The sequence below is a fragment of the Sminthopsis crassicaudata genome, chromosome 5 (genome assembly GCF_048593235.1).
Source record: "Sminthopsis crassicaudata isolate SCR6 chromosome 5, ASM4859323v1, whole genome shotgun sequence".
NCBI classification, from domain to species: domain Eukaryota; kingdom Metazoa; phylum Chordata; class Mammalia; order Dasyuromorphia; family Dasyuridae; genus Sminthopsis; species Sminthopsis crassicaudata.
Genome location: NC_133621.1, coordinates 313,588,565 through 313,606,435, shown reverse-complemented (window position 1 = coordinate 313,606,435; position 17,871 = coordinate 313,588,565). Strand labels below are relative to the sequence as shown.

Below are 17,871 nucleotides of genomic sequence, written 5' to 3'. Positions count from 1 at the left end.
CATTGGCCTAGGGCGGCCCCCGACCCTGCTTCCAAGGGGTGCAGCCAGCTCAACCCCCCCACCCGGGGCAACAGGGCTGGGCGGGACAGCCCCGGGTCCGGCCTGGGCAAAGGGCTGGCGAGGAACGTGGGCCAGTGTCAGTACCAGGCCCAGCTCTGCTCCCAGGGGCAGGAGGGGAGGGGAAGGGAAGTGCCCCCTTCGGGGTGCCAGTGGGGCAGGAGAGGGGGACAAAGCTGGGGGCTTCTCCTACTTGTCACAGGCAGCCATTCTGTGGCCCAGCCAAAATCTTACCGTCCTGCCCTACCAGAGGGGCTTCTGTCCCTAGGCTCCCCCCTTTCCAAGCCTGGGTCCAGTGGGCACTTTCTTACCACCTTGGCTCCTCCCACCAGGCGTGGTCCTACGACACTGACCTCCTGCCCATCTCAGACTTTCCTCTGGGGTTCCAGAGTCCTCCCCAGTTCCTGTCTCCATCAGTGTTTCTACTGGTGACTCAGAGTTGAGGACCTGTCACCTTCCCTCTCCCAGAGGGATTTTCCCCAGAAGTTTCCTTTTTTGACTTGGAAACTCAAGACAATGAGCCAGCCTTTGCCCTCTCTGGAGCAGGTCTTTATATGGGACGCTTCTGATGACCTCTGGGGCTGAGAGAGAAGGGAGAGCGCCCAGGAAGTGAAAGGGGTCCATAGTCCTCCACCAGGGACACAGCAACTTCGGCTAGAGGCTATTGGAAAGACGGGCATTCACATTCACAGGCCCCCCAAACTCTCCATGGGCCCAGAAGAAGTAGCTCTGCTCTCCTACTGTGATACCGGAGCCCCTCCTCAGGACCCAGAAGTCTCCACCCTCCCCCAGGCCCCAAGAGGCTCCTCATCCTGGAATATCCCTGCAGCCTTGGGACCCCTGCCCTGCCCCTCTGCTTTTAGGGGGGCTGTGACTCCCCCACCTCGTTTCTCACCTGAGCTGCTTCTCTATCCTGTGCCCGAAGAGTCAGAATTCTTCCCTGCCTACCCCGACCTTCTTGCCCTGCTTTCAGCTTCCATTTGTGCATTGAACCCTTTCCTCTGATTGGAAGCCTTCCAATACGGGCAGGACTTGTTTTGGCATTTGTAGGGGTGCCTGGTCTAAACAGTAGGTGCCTAATAAACACCTCTTCACTATTGACAGTATCTCCAGCAACATCATTCAGGCAGCGAGGGCACAGGATGGTGCAGGGGGAGAGCGCCAGTGGGCCTGGAGTCAGGAAGTGAGCTCCAATGTGGCTTCAGACACATCCTGGCTGGGTGACCCCTTAAACAAAGGAGACGAGAAAATGGCAAGACCCCAAGTGGGGTAGGGAAAGTCGGGCCCAGCGAGAACGGCCAAACAAAAGTGGGAGGGCTCCAGGCCTGCCTCAGACACGGTCCCCTAGCTGTGCAATCCACGCAGAGTTTTTTGGTGCCTCGGTTTTCTCATCTATAAAAGGGGGATAATAACTACTCTGACCTTAGAGGGCTGTTGTGAAGGAGCCTGTGCAAAGCGAGTGCTTGGCAAGCCTTGAAACGCTGCATTAATGTGTGTTATTACTCTGGGCATGGCCGTAGCTGCTGTCCCCGGGCCTGTGCTCCCATGGCTCCTGTTGCTGCCCCCTTGATATATTGATGAAAATCGCGGGACCCCAGGTCTCTCTTAGTGAGGTATTTTTACTGACAAGCTTTGACAAAGCTCAGAGGACGATAGTGTCCCAGACAAGGGGCTTTCTTAGCCTCCAACACCCCCCGACTCCAAACCGTCCCCATCATTTTGGAGCCGAGGTCATTGCTGGATATGCTGGACAAGTGGATTTGCTCCCTGCTGAGCTGGGGCCTCGGAGTCACTCCTTAGGGTCTCGCGGGAAAGGCCTCTGGCTCTCCACCCTCCTCAGAGGGCCGGCTCTGTCCTAGGTAGAAGGGGCGGGCCACCTTTCTCCCAGATCCAAGTTCTTTGGAGCACAGGAGTGATCGCTGTGTGCATCCTCCTGAGGCTCCTGGGACCTTGCTGCCTGGGACACCTCTGCTCTCCTAGGCAGGCAGGGGAGCGAGCCCCGAGCTCAGAGAGCCGGGGCCCAGGCTGTCCCATTGTCAGAGTCCGAGGCCTGCCCGCACGGGGTACGGAGAAAAAGAGACTCTGAGCTCTCCAGACTGGGAGGATCTCTCGGGATTCTAGTGCTGCTCTCAGTGCCAGGGGGACTTTCCCTCTGCTTTCTCGAGTAAAATAAAAGCATCAGGCTGGGTGGTCTCCGAGCCCCCTCCTCGCTCTGGTCTGTGAGTGCCGGCCATGATGGACACGCGGGAGGACGGAGCTACTGAAGAGGCCCCTCGGAAGCTGGGACCTGGAGCTCCAGCTCACCTGCTCACTTCCCACTCACCTCCATTGTTTTGGGGTTCCCAAACTTTCTCAGGGTTCTAGGAGCTGAGATTGTCTAGACCGTTGCTCACATCCCCAACTTCGAGCTTCCTATGGACAAGCAGCTTTTTGAAAAAGAAGTTACTAAGAAGGGGTAGCTAAAAAGTCCCTCCAAAAGAAGGAGCTTTCTCCCACAAATTCATGCAGCATCTCCAAGAAGAGGGGGCTCCGCTGTAGAGGATGAGGGGCGAAGTTCAAGTGCTGAGCACTTTAAGGACATGTGCGTGTCTCCTACGAGCCCAGGAACTGGACCTGGAAGTGATGCACGGGGTGTCCTTTACCAGGGCAGGTTGGCATTTTCTCCTCAATCTGTCATCTTCGAGGAGTTGGCCAGACCCTTGAGGGGTCCCGCAGCCAGGGGGTGTGTCTATTCCCTGTCCCACAGCTACCCGGGTGTACGCTCCATGGGCATCAGTTGGCTTCCCTGGCAAAGGGTGCCACTCAGTGGCAGGGCACTGAGTTCTCACCCCTTCTGAGGAGGCGACACACTGGAGAAGATGGGGGAGAGGATGGAGAGGGCTGCTCCATCAAGAACCCAAGGGCTCCCATGTGCCAGGCCCAGTCCAAGGCGCCAGAGGCACGGATACCAGGCTTGAGCCTCCACAGATGTCCCATCCGGCTCAGGTCAGCTCCCACCCCCCTCTCCAGAACCCTCGGTCAGTCTGGGGGAAGGACGTCTGCCCGTGAGCTTGCACGGCCTCACCCAGTCTGGGGGGGCGTCTCAGCAGCCCCCGCGACTCTCTGAATGCCAGCTTCTCCACCTTTTGCATGGGCTGCTCACACGGGCACTACGTCTTGCATGGGAATTTTGAGTGGCAAATGTTTTGTAGAGCCCAGCAGGCCCACGGGGATGGGGGCCACTTGGGTTCTCTCTGGCCCTGGCCATCGTTGGCCCGGAGGGGTCCCTCCCCCCACATTCTCTTCTGGCATCACAGAGGCCCAGGCCTGTGATTGGCCGGAGGAGTGGACATTGGGAATTCTCCCAGGCTTCCAGTGCAAGCTGTAGGATGGCAGGCCCTGGTATGCTGTGGCAGCTAGTGCTGCTGTCCCTTTTGGGAACTTTGGAGGCTAATGCTGACACATCCTGCTCGTAAGTGAAGGAGACACAGGGGAGGAGGGCCTAGGGGGCCGAGGCCCATTAGGGGAGAACCGGGTGGACTCCTCCTCCTGTCTCCCAGGGATCCTGTTGGGAGCTGGGGACCGCCAGCCTGTCTTCCAGGGAAGGGAGGGGGCCCACGGAGGCTCGCCTAAGTCTGGGACCCATCTTTTTCTGGTACTTCATGACCTCTTCTCCCACCAGGGGTCTCTGTGGACAGAGGCCATTGATCAACAAAATTGGCAATCGGGTTGTTGGGGGCATGAATGCACGCCCAGGGGCGTGGCCCTGGATAGTCAGTATACAGCTCGTGTATTGGAATGGCAGATACAGGGACCACATCTGTGGGGGCTCCCTCATAGCTCCCACCTGGGTTCTCACTGCTGCCCACTGCTTCGGTGAAAATGAAAGGTGAGTGAGCTGGGGCCAGGTGGTGGAGAGAGGGGTTCCCCCTCCAGGGATGCTCCCTTTTCCCCTGGCGGAGCCCTATCTGTGCACACACTGGATGAGGGGTCCCGATTTCTCTCCCCTCTCTCTTTCCCTCTCCTCCTCCATTTCTGCCTCTGTGTGTCTGTGACTCTCTCTGGTAGCCCTGTCCAGGACACTCAGGAAGGGGGTCGCTGTTTCTGTTCTAGTCTCTTTCTTTTCCTCCCTCCTTCTTTTCCTTTCCTCCCTTTCCTATCCTTGCCCTTCTTCCTATCTTCCCTTCTGCCTCCCTCCCTCTCTCTTTCCCTTTCCCTCTTCCTCCTGTTTTCCCTCTCCCTTCCCCCCCCCCCTTGCCTGAGATATCTCTGGGTAATTAGTGTTCTTTTCCCAGGGACTTTAACAGGTGGCGACTTTTGGCTGGCGCATGGGAGATTCAGCACGGGTGGAATTATGGCCCTATAGACCCCAAAGTGCAGGAGCGAAAGCCCATCAAGATTATATCACATGAAAATTACAATAGAGACTTTCAGAAAAATGACATTGCACTAGTCCAGCTGGAAAGTCCGATACGGTGTGGGGATGTGATCCGTATTGCCTGTCTGCCTCGACCTGGCGAGGGCCCAGTCAAGTCGGAGGAGATGTGTGCCGTTGCTGGCTGGGGCTACACGCGGGAAGGCGGTAAGGCTGCGATAGGACATTGGCAAACCTGAGGGGGACTTCAGGGGTATGAGGCAGTCCCAAGAAGGTTATGGGAACGTGGGGGACCCCTGGGATCACTGAGGGTCATAGGAACCGCAGGAGATTCCTCACCTGTGAGTACTGGCCCTTCGGGTCCGGACCAGCTTCTTTGGCAGACTTGGTAGACCCGAGATCCACCACTCCTTTTATTTACCTGCCAACACCCAACACTTTCATAAGACGGAGCCGTCTTTCTGAGAAACCATCATCCTCAAACACTTCTTTTGGAAAATGCATCTTTTATTTTTCTTCTTCAAAGGCCTTACCCCTAATTCGGGCATGGACAACAGCCCCCATTGCTATAATGCTCAAGTCAAGGCCTGCCCTGCAGCCAGAAGGCCCTAGCGCATGAGGAAACCAGGGCAGAATATGCATGTGGCTGTTTTCCTCCAGAAGGGAGATTTCTTGTGTTCCTTATCAGTGCCCCCCTCCACTGCCTCTACTATCCCTTACCATTCAGTTGGTTGCAGAGCTCCTAGCCTCAGAAAACGCATTGGCATCCAAGAAACCCGTCCTAGAGTCCCAGCCTTGCCTCTGCCTTCCAGGGCAGCCTCGGAAGTCAGGATTCCCACATCTGATTGAGTTCTCTTCCCCACGTGTGGGGCATCTGCACATCCCAAATCAGGGATAGCTCTTCCACTGGAGACTGCCTCTGATATGAACAGGATTCCATTCCCAGGGTCAGTCAGATCAGAACTTATCTCATGGAACTTGGCATAGAATTTTATCTCTCCAACTTGTCCAGAAGAATATCTCATGAAATCTCCTGATCTACCCATTTTGTATTCGTGGTCAACAAAGGAAGCATAGTTAATTTGTCATGACATTTAAAAAATATTTTCTTTTCCCCCAATTACATGTAAAAAGAATGTTTAACTTGCATTGCTTTTTTTTTTTTTTTTAAATTTTGAATCCCAAATTCTACCCCGTCTTTCCTTGTGATCCTCCCTCCTGAGATAGTAAACAATCTGGTATAGATTATAAGTGTAAATATAATTTACAGGCAATCTTGTAAAAACATTTCTATATTATTTTTTGTGCAAGTCAAGGAAGGAAGGGAGGAAGGAAGGGAAGAAGGAAGGGAAGAAGGAAGGGAAGAAGGAAGGAAGGAAGGAAGGAAGGAAGGAAGGAAGGAAGGAAGGAAGGAAGGAAGGAAGGAAGGAAGGAAGGAAGGAAAGGGAAGGAAGGGAAAGGAAAAGAAAGGAAAGGAAAGGGGGGGAGAGAAGGATGGAAGGGAGGTCGGGAAGGATGGAAGGGAGGGAGGGAAAAAAAAAGAAGGAAAGATGGAAAGATGACATAGTATGTTTCAGCCTGGATTCAGAAAACATCAATTCTTTCCCTGGAGGTAGAGAACATTTTTCATCATGAGTTCTTTGGAATTGTCTTGAGTCACTGTCTTCCTGGGAATAGTTAGTCATTCTCAGTTGATCATCCTATGATGTTGCTATTACTGTATACAATGTATTCCTGGTTCTGTTCATTTTACTCTGTATCAGTTCATGGAATTCTTTCCAGGTTTTTCAAAAATCATTGGTCACGATTTATACTCAGTGAAAGCATGCTAGCCCTCAATGATCGCTGCTTTTCTTTCTGAATCCTAACAAACCAACGCCTAAATGATGTGTTCAAGACTTCGGTAAGAATGCAACGTCCAACCTGCTGCTCTGCACCCAGAGCTAATGCACAATTAGGCAGCAGGATAAAATGCCATGCCCCTCAGGATGTTAAAACGAGAAAGGATTTACTCTGTGGTTTTTGGTTTTTTAATCCCAGAGATAGATTGCGGTCAATGGAACACTGAAGATCACCATCAAAGGAGGCCTAACAGAGGCTCTGATCACATAAGGCATCTGCTGGTGCACTGATGATGTTTTGGATGGACCCTAAGAGTCTTTGGTTGTGGCAGTTCTCCAAACGCTGCTCTTTTGAGAGAGCGCTGTTAGTAACCAGTAACATTATGCAGCCTTCCGAATGAAATCTGTTGATGCTGTTTTGGGATCATTTTTCAGTCATGTCGGATTCCTCACAAGCCCATTTGGGATTTTCTTGGCAAAAATACTGGAATGAATGAAATCTAGTCATTGAAAAGGGATTAACCTAATTTTCTAGGAGGAAACACAAAATGGATGAGAAGTTCATGACACCCAGTTTACACTATTCAGGCAGATGGATAATCCAACCAAACAATTCACCTGTAGCCATATCTTAGATACAGACATGCTGTGCTGAAGCCAGCCCAAAATTCAAAAGGAGTTGATTCCCCTACATCAAATATAAGAGATTTTGTGGCACTTTTCAATAATGCCACGCCTCTCTCAATCACAGAAAATGCTTTCCTAAGTCCCATATGCTCCACATACTCTATTTTGTGTGTGTGGAGGGGAAATGGAGCTCCGCAGTCTCAGAAGAAGCTAAATGCCAAGCAGCGACACATAGTGGCTTGCTGCAAATCCACATCACCGTGTTTGTGTGAGTAGTGTAAAGAACAAAATGCCTGTTTGGGGTTAGGGCATGGGCTGGCCATGGAATGAGCTCCAAGAGAACAGCCAGCCAGCCAAGAGGTACCAACATAAGATGACAAGCCAAGGAAGATCCCAGGCAGCCTGGCAGGATGAAAAGATGGGGTGATCTCCAGCACCTCCTTCCAGACTCCTGATGACCAAATTTAGAACTTCTCACAGTGAGAGGCTGAGCCAGAATCTCCCAACCATAGTCTTCCCCTCCACTAAAGGGACTTAAGGCCTCAGGATCTGTTCCTCAAAAGCCGGCCAATGTGGACAGGAATGACAGGAGTGTCCCGCTTCCTCAGATGACTTAATCAAGTGGAAGGTGGATGGGGAAGTGAGCATCAGGCCAAATGGGCAAGTCTGAGAAACTCAGAAACACAAGCTGCTGGCAAAGGCCACAGCCCCCGTTCTTTGATGGCTTGGAGAGAAAAGCTAAGTCATTCTTAATTAACAGCTCTGGGAAGCTGGCTTGCTTACATTTTCAATAGACTCTAAAGAAAGCCATTCATTGGTTTCCCAAGTATGGTTTCCATAATTGATGGTGTCTTAAGAAGTACTTGAGAATGATATTACACTGTCTACACTTGTCCAATGGTAAAACTTCCCCCTTCAAACTCCCTTGAAGTCTGGGATTCCTGTCTACAGAGCTCTGTCTGAGCTGGGGGCTAAAGCTGAGACCCTGCTTCTCAGCTAGGGTGTAGCTCCCCTCCTGAGTCAACCCTTGATCAATGTCCTGCATCGGGCTGGCATAACTTTTCAAGTTATGAGAAGTCCCCTTGCCCTGGTCTACTGCCTTCCCCGGGGATGGAGAGTGCCACACGGAGGGCTTCTGGCCACACCATGTTCTCAGTGTCTTTGGACCAGAAGCTTCCTCTCTCTCCCCGTGCAAAACTAGGCTAGAAAAAAGGATCTGTGGGATTGACTGATTGGATTTCTGGAGTGATGTTTGGCCTAGTGGATTTTCCAGATCTCTTTGAAAGAGTTTCTTCTTACTGCTGCTCTGCAGAAGCTCAAGATCCCCTTCCACAGCTTTGGTAGAGTGAAAAAAATACAAAACACAAGGCAAACGACACTTTTGTGTCTTCCCGGCGTCCTTGAGATGCACAGGATCTTAAGTCACATTCTTTGGGGCAGACGCCCCCACTGGAGACCCCTCAGTTATCCTTCACCTGGTTGATCCTGTTAAGATGGTTTTTCAGGGTGTGACGAACGGGCACGCTCTAGTTTCTTGGAGTTGGGGTGTGCAGGGTGTCCAGAAGATTTGCCAAGCCCCTCACAGAACCGCTCATCTCCCTTTGGTGTATCCCTGTCGCCCGACTCTCCAGGAAATAACTCCCCAAGCTGACTGCCCAACATGCACAGAGCCTCCCTGGAGATTTACCCCGACTTCTTGTGGTTTCCCAGGGAGACTGTATGTGGTCATCCTCACCACGTATCTGTGGTATGTGCTTTGTAAGGCATCCTTGTAAAAGCACGGAAGACGGAAAGTAGGGAAAACCTTAAAGCTGTTCAAACAACTGCATGATCTCTCAAATACAACCTAGTTCCTCCTCCTCCCCCACCTCTGTGACCCTTCAAAGGTGAACAGCACAGTGGTCCCGACAGCTGCAGGGGACCTCCCTCTCCCCTCATCATCCGAGTCGCGTCTCTCACACAGAGGTGACACAAAACCTTGGTGAACGAATACACATTTGCCCGTTTGAAGGACTCTTGTATGATTTTTTCATACCGGGAAGCTTTCCATGGGGCATCTTTCACCAGCAAAGGAAATGTGTTCCTGGAGCCCACAAATGGCCCGGTGGGATCATCTCCACCGGAGACCGCTTCAGTCCTGCCACATCTGCCTGTGCTGCCGCATCTCCCTTGTGGGAATGGCACTCGGGGCTCGCGCTCTACCCTCCGCTCCCCAGGACTCTGTCTGGTGCACGTCACAGTTGGACTCTGCAAACTTTCAGGGAGAGGGAGTGTCCCCCTTGTACCTCCTATATCTCCAGGCTCTCCCCACACCCAGTGACACTGTCCCCAGCTTCCTCCTCAGGCTCCTGGGATACATAGCCCTTGGTCCACGCCCTCTGCTCTCAGCCCTGAGAGAGGATGGGGGGGCCTGGTGTGGCTGGTTGAATATACGTGGATCACGGCAGTTGAGATCAGGTTGAGATGGGCTGGCGGGGACCTCCGTCTGTAGGCAACTGGCTGATGACGGGCCTCTGGCTTTGGCAGGCACCCCTTCGCGGATACTGCAGGAAGCCATGGTTAGAATGATAGATGTTAGGACCTGCAATGGAAGCCGCTGGTACTACGGGTTCGTTCATCAACACAACCTTTGTGCTGGCTTCCAAGAGGGGAAGATCGACACTTGCCAGGTAAGCTGGCTTTTGGGGGCTCCCCTTGGGGTCTCGTGCCCAGGACCCGTCCCCCCATGTGGCAGAGGGACATCCTCGGGTGCGGTCTCACCCCTGGGCTAGGGGAGCTCGGCCCTGCTCCAAGTTCCCAGGCCAGCTCCGCTGATGGAGTGTCCTTGTGCCTAGGGGGACAGTGGGGGGCCGCTCATGTGCAAAGACAAAGACAGCGGCATCTACGTTGTAGTCGGCGTCACGAGCTGGGGGACCGGCTGCGCCCGGGCCTTTCGGCCAGGCATCTACACGTCCACCTGGCACTTTCTGGACTGGATCGCTTCCAAGATTGGGCCCGGCTCGGTCATCCCTGACATACCTCCTCAGACTACGACCCCGCGCACTACCACCACGACCGTCCCCCCTCCCCTTCCCTCCCACCTTCCCACCACTGTGGCAACTCAACGGCCCTGGTACTGGTTCTCCACTAGCAGACCCTGGGAATACAAGCCCTGGTCCCTCCTCTTTACCAGGACCACCACCACCCGAGGCTGGGTCACTCATTACAAGCCCTGGAAGGGGAGTTCCTCCAACAGTTGGTCTCCGAGCTACCAGCCCTTAGCAGGCCCCCCAGCCACTCGCCCATCCATATACACAGCTCTCCGGCCCTGGATCTCCAATCCGGTGATGGTCAAGTCCCAAGTTGTGGGGCCCGGTCAGCCCGTCTCTCTCTCCTTCCCCAAGCGCTTGAAGTTGCTCATGGAATCCATGAAGAGCAACAGGTCCACATAATGCTCCGTCTGGAGAGAGCCGTCCACGTGCAGGCCAGGTGTCCGGCTGCATCCTGGGCCCTCTGCCCTCCACTCCCCGGGGAACAGGTCAATAAAGTTGTATATGAAGCTGGACCTGCCTGCTAGCTCTTGCCTGCATCCTTCATGGCCTTGGTGGGAATCACCTGGAAGGGCTCAGGGACCGAGGGGGGACCAGTGAAAATAACCCTGATATACACGGCTGTAGGAAGACCACATCTAATAAGTTCCCCCCAAATCCTCCCCTGCAACATTCTTGCGGCTGGATGGGGCAGGGGGGCAAAGCATCCTTTAAGCCTGGGGGTCTCCAGCTTCCCCGGGATGACCTCGCTCCTACCTCTCCCTAATGGCCACCCAGGATCTGCAGGGATGGCAGATCCTCAGAAGAAGGTCCTCACGGGCAGCTCAGGTGGCCCTCAGATGGGGCTCCACTGGTCAGGAAGCCTGGTCCTGTTCACTTTTGATGCCTCTGCCCCTCCCCCTCAGCCAATCTCCTTTCTCCAGCCTTTCATCTTTGTTTCCTGTAACTGAGCTTCCAGTCTTTCCTCCCAGCTGGAGGACGCCACGCATGTGGCGTCTGCACTCCCTGCTGTGCACTGTGCTCACGGTGTCAGTTGGGGGACTTGCATCAAGCTGCAGACTTGGGGGAAACTTGAACCCAAGCCGCTAGATCATGAAGATAGCCCAGAAAATTCCTGAGAAACCTCCAGAGCAATGGGGAGTCAGAGGAAGGCCCATGATCCCCTGGGGTGAGGCTGACGGGTTATACGTGCCCACGGGAACCCAGAAAGACACAGGGGGGGGGGACGGGCAGAGCACCAGGGCCCTGAGTGCGACCCCCCCCCCCCAGAACTCGATTTGGGGATGTGGTTGCCCCCCTTCAGCTGCTTCGTCTTGCAGACATCTGCCGAGGGCCCCCTCAGACCCGCAGCCGAGGGCTGCCTCCCTTCCCCACTACGCTCCCTTGCTGTGCTTCGGCGGCGGCTTTCACGAGGGCTCGGCATTTTTGGCAGATCTTCGCTGCCTGGTGCGGACGGTGCCCGGAGGCGCCTTGGTCCAGCTCCATCGATGCGGAGGAGGGGCACGGGAAAGGCCGGCTCCAGGGCTGCCCCCTTCAGTGATCCTGGCCTTGACACCTGGGAGTTCTCCCTCATCCCTGCCATCCCAGAGCCCTCGCTCTCCGCTATGCTTCTGCCCTCCCTTTGGGGAGCAGGACTTTCTCGTCCCCTTCCAGCTGCAATCCCCACTTCCTTTTACCATGGACCTCCTTGGACCCTTCTCTGGCCCGTGTGCCAGCTTCCAGACCCCACATCCCGACCAGTGAAAGGAACAGCCAGGGATGCCCAGTCTCTAGAAGCCGGCCCACTCGAGTGGCTACCGTGTGCCGGGCACTGCCCGACGGGGCGTGCGATAAGCAAACCAGAGCACGAGGAGCGAGCCGATGCCAACACCCCTCACGGGCCCTCTCTGAAGCTCCTAGAGGGCCCCCCTGGCGGGGCCTAGGACAGGGACAGCTTTCTGCCGCCTCCTCCCCGCCCGTGGCCACCATTGCTTCCCCAGCTGCACCTCCTCGGCTTTACTCACTTCCTGCCCCCAGATCTTGGCCAGCTCCCAGTGCCTGGAGGAAGCTTCGTGACCCAACCCAGAGCCGGTGCCGGGCACTGCCAGCCATCCAGGGGCTTCAGCATGGGGATCACGACCCCGTTTGGGGTTTACTTGGCAAACACAGGGGGATGGCCTGTCACTTGTGCTCCAGGGCTGAGCGACTTGTCCAGAGTGCTAGGGCCTGTGGCCACGTGGCAGCTCTTCCTGACCCCAGCCGCAGCCTCGCTGCTCCCACCACCCAGTAATCTGGGCCACCCTGGAGAGATGGGAAGCCCGGGGGCGGTGTAACTGCGGGGCTTGGAGCAGGCGTCTCAGCTCTCTGACCCCGGCTGCCTGGGCCCCCGAGCATGAGCACTGGGGAGGGGAAGGGGCGGCAGACCCGTGCCCAGGCCGAGCCCTGCCCGCCCATAACGGTGGCTCCGAGGGACTCCCCGCGGGGCCGAGAGTCACAAGCAAAAAGGCCCAAGGTCAATGTTGACCAAAAATATTTATTTGTTGTGTTCCTCAGGTGGATGCGTCCATCACGGCATCGCCCTCGCAGCCCGGCTCCAAATGGGGGGGATGGTAGCCCCCGGGGCATGTCCCAAGCCTGCCGGGTGTGGGACGGCCGCCCTGCCGGTCACCGCTCTGTCTCCGGGGTCTCGGGCCTCCTGCCGCGCCCCGGAGCCGGGGGAACTGGGGGGGGGGGGGGGCTCGGGCCAAGGTGACTCTCGCGGGGCGCTGGGGTGGTGAGGAGAGGGGAGGGCAGAGGGGGACTCAGGGGGATGGAAGGTTCAGAGAGGCTTCGCTCGGTTCCGAGTCCGTCACGGACCCCGCCGCCTTCTCCAGCTCAAAGTTCTGCCGGAAAAGCCGTAGGTGAGCCGGGCCCAGCCAGAGGAGGGGCCCGCCCGCCCGCTCCCGACCACCCACCTCGAGTTCTTGTAAGATCTCGTCCATGAAGTCTTGGGAATTCTGTTTGTAAGAAACCGCCAAACGGATAGCGTCATTGAAGAGCTGGGGGAAGAGAAGGCGGGTCCTGGAGGGCGGGGGCGGGGCTCCCCACGCCCCTCGGCCCCGCCCGCCCGGGCCGGGCTCGCCCCTCCCCCAGCCCACCCAGCTACCTTCACCACGTTGGTGCCGTCGGCGGCCGAGACGAAGTACAGAGGCAGTGAAAACTTCCTGGCGAAGTTGAAGCTTTTCTGGGTTACCTTGGTGTCGGCTGCAGAGGGGGACAGGGTCACGCGAGCAGTGGAAGAAGGGGGTGCCCGCCTCCCCTCCCTCCCTCCCTCCCTCCCTCCACGAGGGGCGGCTCCCACCATCAATCTTGTTGGCCACCACGATGCAAGGGATCTCGGGCCGGAACTCCCGAAGCTCCGAATACCAGGTGCTCAGGTTCTTGTAGGTGACTTTTCTCTGCACGTCGAACACCTGGGGAGACAAGAAGGCGGGGCTCTCCACCGGGCCCCGCCCCCAGCCCTCTGGACCCACGCCTTCAGGACGGGAAGACGGCCAACTAAGGGGCTGGGGGACCTCGGGAAGGGCTGCCCTGGTGCTCCCGAGTCACCGAGCATCTTCCCGCTCTGTTTCTAGGAACAAGCCCCAGAACTCTGGGGAAAGCGCGGCCCGCGGTGGGCAGGAATCCCACAATCCACCAGGAATCCCATCCGCCCCAGCCCCCCACCCCCGGGGCGGACCCCAGGAAGGACAAGAGCCCAACTCCCTGGCTCCCACCTGAATAAGGGAGCTCCCAAAGGGCCCCCGGGGCTCCCTCACAGCCCAGGCTCGTGCTTGGGCACAAAGTGGCCCCTCCTTCCTGGAATCCCCCCTCCCTCCCCCCCCCCTGCACTTTGCTGGGTGCTTGCGCCCCTCACAGCGAGTCTGGCCTGGCAGGGCCAGGGGCACTGGCATGGGCATCTCTCCATCGCCTCACGAGGGCACTCACACGGATGAGCCACCCCAGAACAGTGCCGGGGGGCAGAGTCCAGACCCCAAGGGATGGGGCGCCTCCACCTGGGAAGGGCCGGGGGGCTTGGGACCCAGAGCTCCTGCCAGAGCTGGCCCTGAGGGGGCCTTTCCTGAGCCCCGGTAGCTACCTTGCCCGCGGAAGAAACTCTGGGAGAAGGGGTCTTCCGGACAGGTGTGCAGGTGGGCGGAGCCACATTTAGAGCCAGGAAGGACGCCTGCTCTATCTCACAGGAGCCGCCTCCTTAGGGGGAGTCAGGGGAGGGGGTCCTGACCCCGGATGCCAGCACTTTTCCCTGAGCCCCTCCTGGGGCCACCCCAGGGTCCCGGCTCCAGGCTGCGGGGTACTTCTGCCACCCCTCCATAGGTGTTCTTACAGCCCCAAGAGAAGGGGGCCGCCTTTTCAGCCCTTGTTAAAGGCGCCAAATGGAGGCATCGCAAAGGAGCCCAGTGTCTGAAATCAGGAGGTGACTTTTTCCTGTCCAAGACCAGACTCCCTGAAAGCTATCCAAGAGCAGTGGGGCAGCAGACATCGGGGAGACGTATCACCCTTCGCCTTACCCCCAAACCGACAAAACCGGAAAGGGGAGAGCCAAAAGCCTTCAGGTGGGTGAACCCTTGGGTCCGGCCCGTCCTCCTGACTCCCGTCTTCCCCCATCCAACCCCTCGGGAAGCTCCAAGCCAGCGCCTTCCTGGAAGGATCCGGCCCCTGGCAAGGCTCTTCCAAGCTGGGGACCGAGGTCCTGGTGAGAGCGAAGGGGGATGAGGGGAGAGGGAAGGCAGTCCCTGAGCAGGAGGCTGGGCCCGACGCCCTCCCCCCAGCACCCTGTCAGCAGATGGGCAGCCCGAGACCCTGACCCCTGTCCTCAGGGGCACTTGTAGGCCCCGCCAGGCCTCCCTCCCCATGGCTGCAGCTCTCATCCCTCGCTGCCCAAGCTCCTTCAAGTTCAGAGGCTGAGGTGGGGGTGCTGGGGACCACCGGAGGATTCTGAGACGGGACGGACAATTCCATCCTGGGTCCACGTGCCGGGCCCAAGACCCAGCTGCGTCCGGAGGGATGGTGGGACCCCGGGGGAAGCTGGGGTCCTGGAGGGCTCCCTCCCTTATCCACGGTCCTGCTCAGCCCAGAGTAGGCCTGAAGCTGCCTTGGTCACCTACCATGATGCAGGCGTGGGCCTTGTGGTAGTAGGAGGCATGCATGCTCTGGAACCTCTCCTGCCCCGCCGTGTCCCAGAAATCTGCAATGAGAACACGGACGTCAGGCTGCGGTCCGGCGGGAACCAGGCCTGTGCAACCCCGGGATGGGGCAGAAGCCTCTGGGAGCGAGCGTGCAAATGCGAGGGGCGGAGGGGTGTGAGCATGTGCTTGTGCATGAGTGTGTGTGCATGCAGCCTGGCTGCACACAGGTGCACAGTGCCCCGGGCGCCCGGCTGTGCATGTCTGAGTGTGAATGCACATGCAAGTGCTTGTGCTTGAGTGTGTAAATGTGTGTACGTGCATGTAGCCCGGAGTGTGTAAATGTGTGTACGTGCATGCAGCCCGGCTGCACACAGGTGCACGGTGCCCTAGGTGCCTGGCTGGGCCTGGCTGGGTGCATTTGTGTGTTGCTGCATGTGAATACCTGTGCATGGGAGGAAAGCAGGCTCACCAAGAGAGAAGGGCATAGAGGAGGGGGGGGCAAGCTCTGCAGTGAAGAGGGGGGGGGCGCTATCTGCACATGTGCAAGGTGGGCCCAAGCTGCTGCCCAGGAGATCCATTCTCTCCCTTCATGCCTCCTTTCACCCTCAGCCTCATCTTGGCCCGACGACTCCTGCCCCCCACTGACCCCCAAAAGGCTAGAGGGGGGGTGCATAGAGGGGCTACAGGATGCAGGTTAAGGCTCTCAGGCCCAGAATGGGGGAGGGGAGGGCAGCTGAGGTGGGAGCTGGGAGCCTGGCTGGCTGAGCAGCATCGAGGCCTGAGAACAGGAAAGCTGCATCTGGCCTTCCCGGGACAGGGCTCTAGAGTCGGGCCCAAGCTGGGGAGTGGGGCAGGAGGGGGGCCCCTCATTGGGCAGGGGTCACAAGCTGGACTCCCCACGTCCTGCAGAGCCGGCCCTGGGCCCTCTGGCCTCCTTCCTGGGCCCAAATCTCTCCTTCCTCCCCAGGGAGGCTGTCACTCACCCACAAGGATGGTTTTACCGTCGATAGTGGTCGTGTGCTTGTAGAGGGTCAGGGCGTAGGTGGAGAGCTGCTGGGGCCGGCTGCACCCCCGTTAAGGACACGTCTAACGGGCGGCGGGGACGGGGGCCGGAGCCCGGGAGAGAAGCACGGGCTGGAAAACAGCTCGGGGAGCTCCCTGCCTAGGAGATGGGGACGGAACCCAGGGGAGCCGGTGAGATCACTGGGAGACAGGCGGGGATCGGTGGGGAAAGAGAGGGGGGAGTGCAGTGACAGAGAGAAGCAGGGCCTGAGCAGAGCCCGGAAGGGAGCATCTTTCAAACCTGTCCCACAGCCTCCGGCAGAGGAGGCAGGTGACAGGCAAAGGCAGGGGCAGGGGCCCAGGCTGAGCTTGTGCACAGGGGCCGCTTGGGAGCAGACAGGGAGTTCCCAGCAGCCCCTGGGGGCCCCAGAACCCCTGGTGGGGGGCTGGGCTAGGAGGTGCCCTGGGCCCTCATAGGAGGCCTGCTGGGTGGCTCCCCCTAAGCTGTTCTGGGTTGGTGGGACCTGACTGGACGCCTGGGTCTTTTCCAAGGGAAGAACTAGGACTGTTCTATGCCCAGAGGGGAGAGGCTGCAGAGAGGCCTGGGTGCACAGCAGGGGGAGGGGCTGCAGAGAGGCCTGGGTGCACAGTAGGGGGGAGAGGCTGCAGAGAGGCCTGGGTGCACAGCAGGGGGGGGGGGCTGCAGAGAGGCCTGGGTGCACAGCAGGGGGAGGGGCTGCAGAGAGGCCTGGGTGCACAGCAGGGGGAGGGGCTGCAGAGAGGCCTGGGTGCACAGCAGGGGGGAGAGGCTGCAGAGAGGCCTGGGTGCACAGCAGGGGGGAGGCCTGCACAGGGAAAAGGGCATACAGGAGAGGGGCCTCATGGGAGGTGACCCAGGTGAACGGGGGAGGGGATCTGTATGGAGGAAGGGTCCTGCGGGGGGAGGGGGTGCTGAAGGATACAATCCGTCCATGAGGAATCTCTCCATGAGCCTGCAAGCACAAGAGGGGGTGGTCGGTACATGCCCCTCCCCATCCCCCCCAAAGCCTCTGTCAGCCATGAAGACCTGGCAGCTCCCAGCGCTAAGACCCCCGCGGGCCTCAGTTTCCCCCTCTGTCACAGGGAGGGGTCCTCCCGGACTACCGGGAGAGGCTGGGGGCTCGGGACTAAAAGCAGTGGCCCTGGGTTCCAGTCCTGCTCCGAGGGGCGTCCTGGGGACCCCCGATCTCAGGATCTGCACGGAGGCCCCTTGCAGCATCTCAGGAGAACAAGGGGCCCCTCAGCCGGCTGGAATTCAGGCTCCTCCCCCCACGCCTGGCCTCGGCGCTCCAGGCTTTCCCTTCTCCCAAGCTCAGCCTTCAGGGCTCCCCGGAGCTCGGCCCCGCCCCCCCACGCACTTGGACTTGCCCACGGCGCTGTCCCCAAGGCAGATGATCTTGACGTTCTCGGCCGCGTCGTACTTTTCCTGGTCGAACTCCGGCTCCGCGCCTGCCCCGACCCCGGCCCCGGCGCCCACCCCAGGCCCGGTTCCGGCCCCGGCCCCGGCCCCAGCGGGCTCCCCCGCCATGGCGTCCCGGCCTCGGGCTCGGCAGCGTCGTCCCCTGCTGCTATGCAACCGCAGGGGCTGCCCGCGCCGGACGCCAGAGGGACGACCGGGAGGCCCCCGGGGCTGCCTTCGGCGCCGCCTGAAGGACCTCGCCACAAACGCGCACGCGCAATTCCCCGCACAAAGAGCGGGATGCATGGAGCCACACTGTGGGGCGAGGAGTACGGACACAGGCCGCACGGGGGCGCACGGGGGACTCAGGAGCACGCAC

At 58.3% G+C, this 17,871-nt stretch overlaps 2 protein-coding genes across 3 annotated transcripts; one reads left to right on the top strand and one right to left on the bottom strand.

The window, feature by feature from the left end:
- Positions 1-3,384: 3,384 nt before the first annotated feature.
- LOC141545134 (acrosin-like) lies at positions 3,385-10,423 on the top strand. Its single transcript, XM_074272132.1, has 5 exons — positions 3,385-3,508; positions 3,719-3,925; positions 4,332-4,618; positions 9,406-9,548; positions 9,714-10,423. The coding sequence occupies exons 1-5, from the start codon at positions 3,426-3,428 to the stop codon at positions 10,308-10,310; spliced, it is 1,317 nt and encodes a 438-aa protein (XP_074128233.1). The 5' UTR covers positions 3,385-3,425; the 3' UTR covers positions 10,311-10,423.
- Positions 10,424-12,400: 1,977 nt separating this feature from the next.
- LOC141545135 (rab-like protein 2A) lies at positions 12,401-17,846 on the bottom strand. Of its 2 annotated transcripts, none has more exons than XM_074272133.1 (8): positions 17,452-17,846; positions 17,017-17,046; positions 16,036-16,115; positions 15,032-15,111; positions 13,228-13,339; positions 13,033-13,130; positions 12,842-12,925; positions 12,401-12,769 (listed from the first exon to the last, which is right to left on the bottom strand). In XM_074272133.1, the coding sequence occupies exons 1-8, from the start codon at positions 17,796-17,798 to the stop codon at positions 12,689-12,691; spliced, it is 912 nt and encodes a 303-aa protein (XP_074128234.1). In that variant the 5' UTR covers positions 17,799-17,846; the 3' UTR covers positions 12,401-12,688. The 2 variants fall into 2 exon arrangements, with proteins under 2 accessions (XP_074128234.1, XP_074128235.1); XM_074272134.1 differs by having other exon boundaries at positions 12,551-12,769; positions 12,842-12,883.
- Positions 17,847-17,871: the final 25 nt, after the last annotated feature.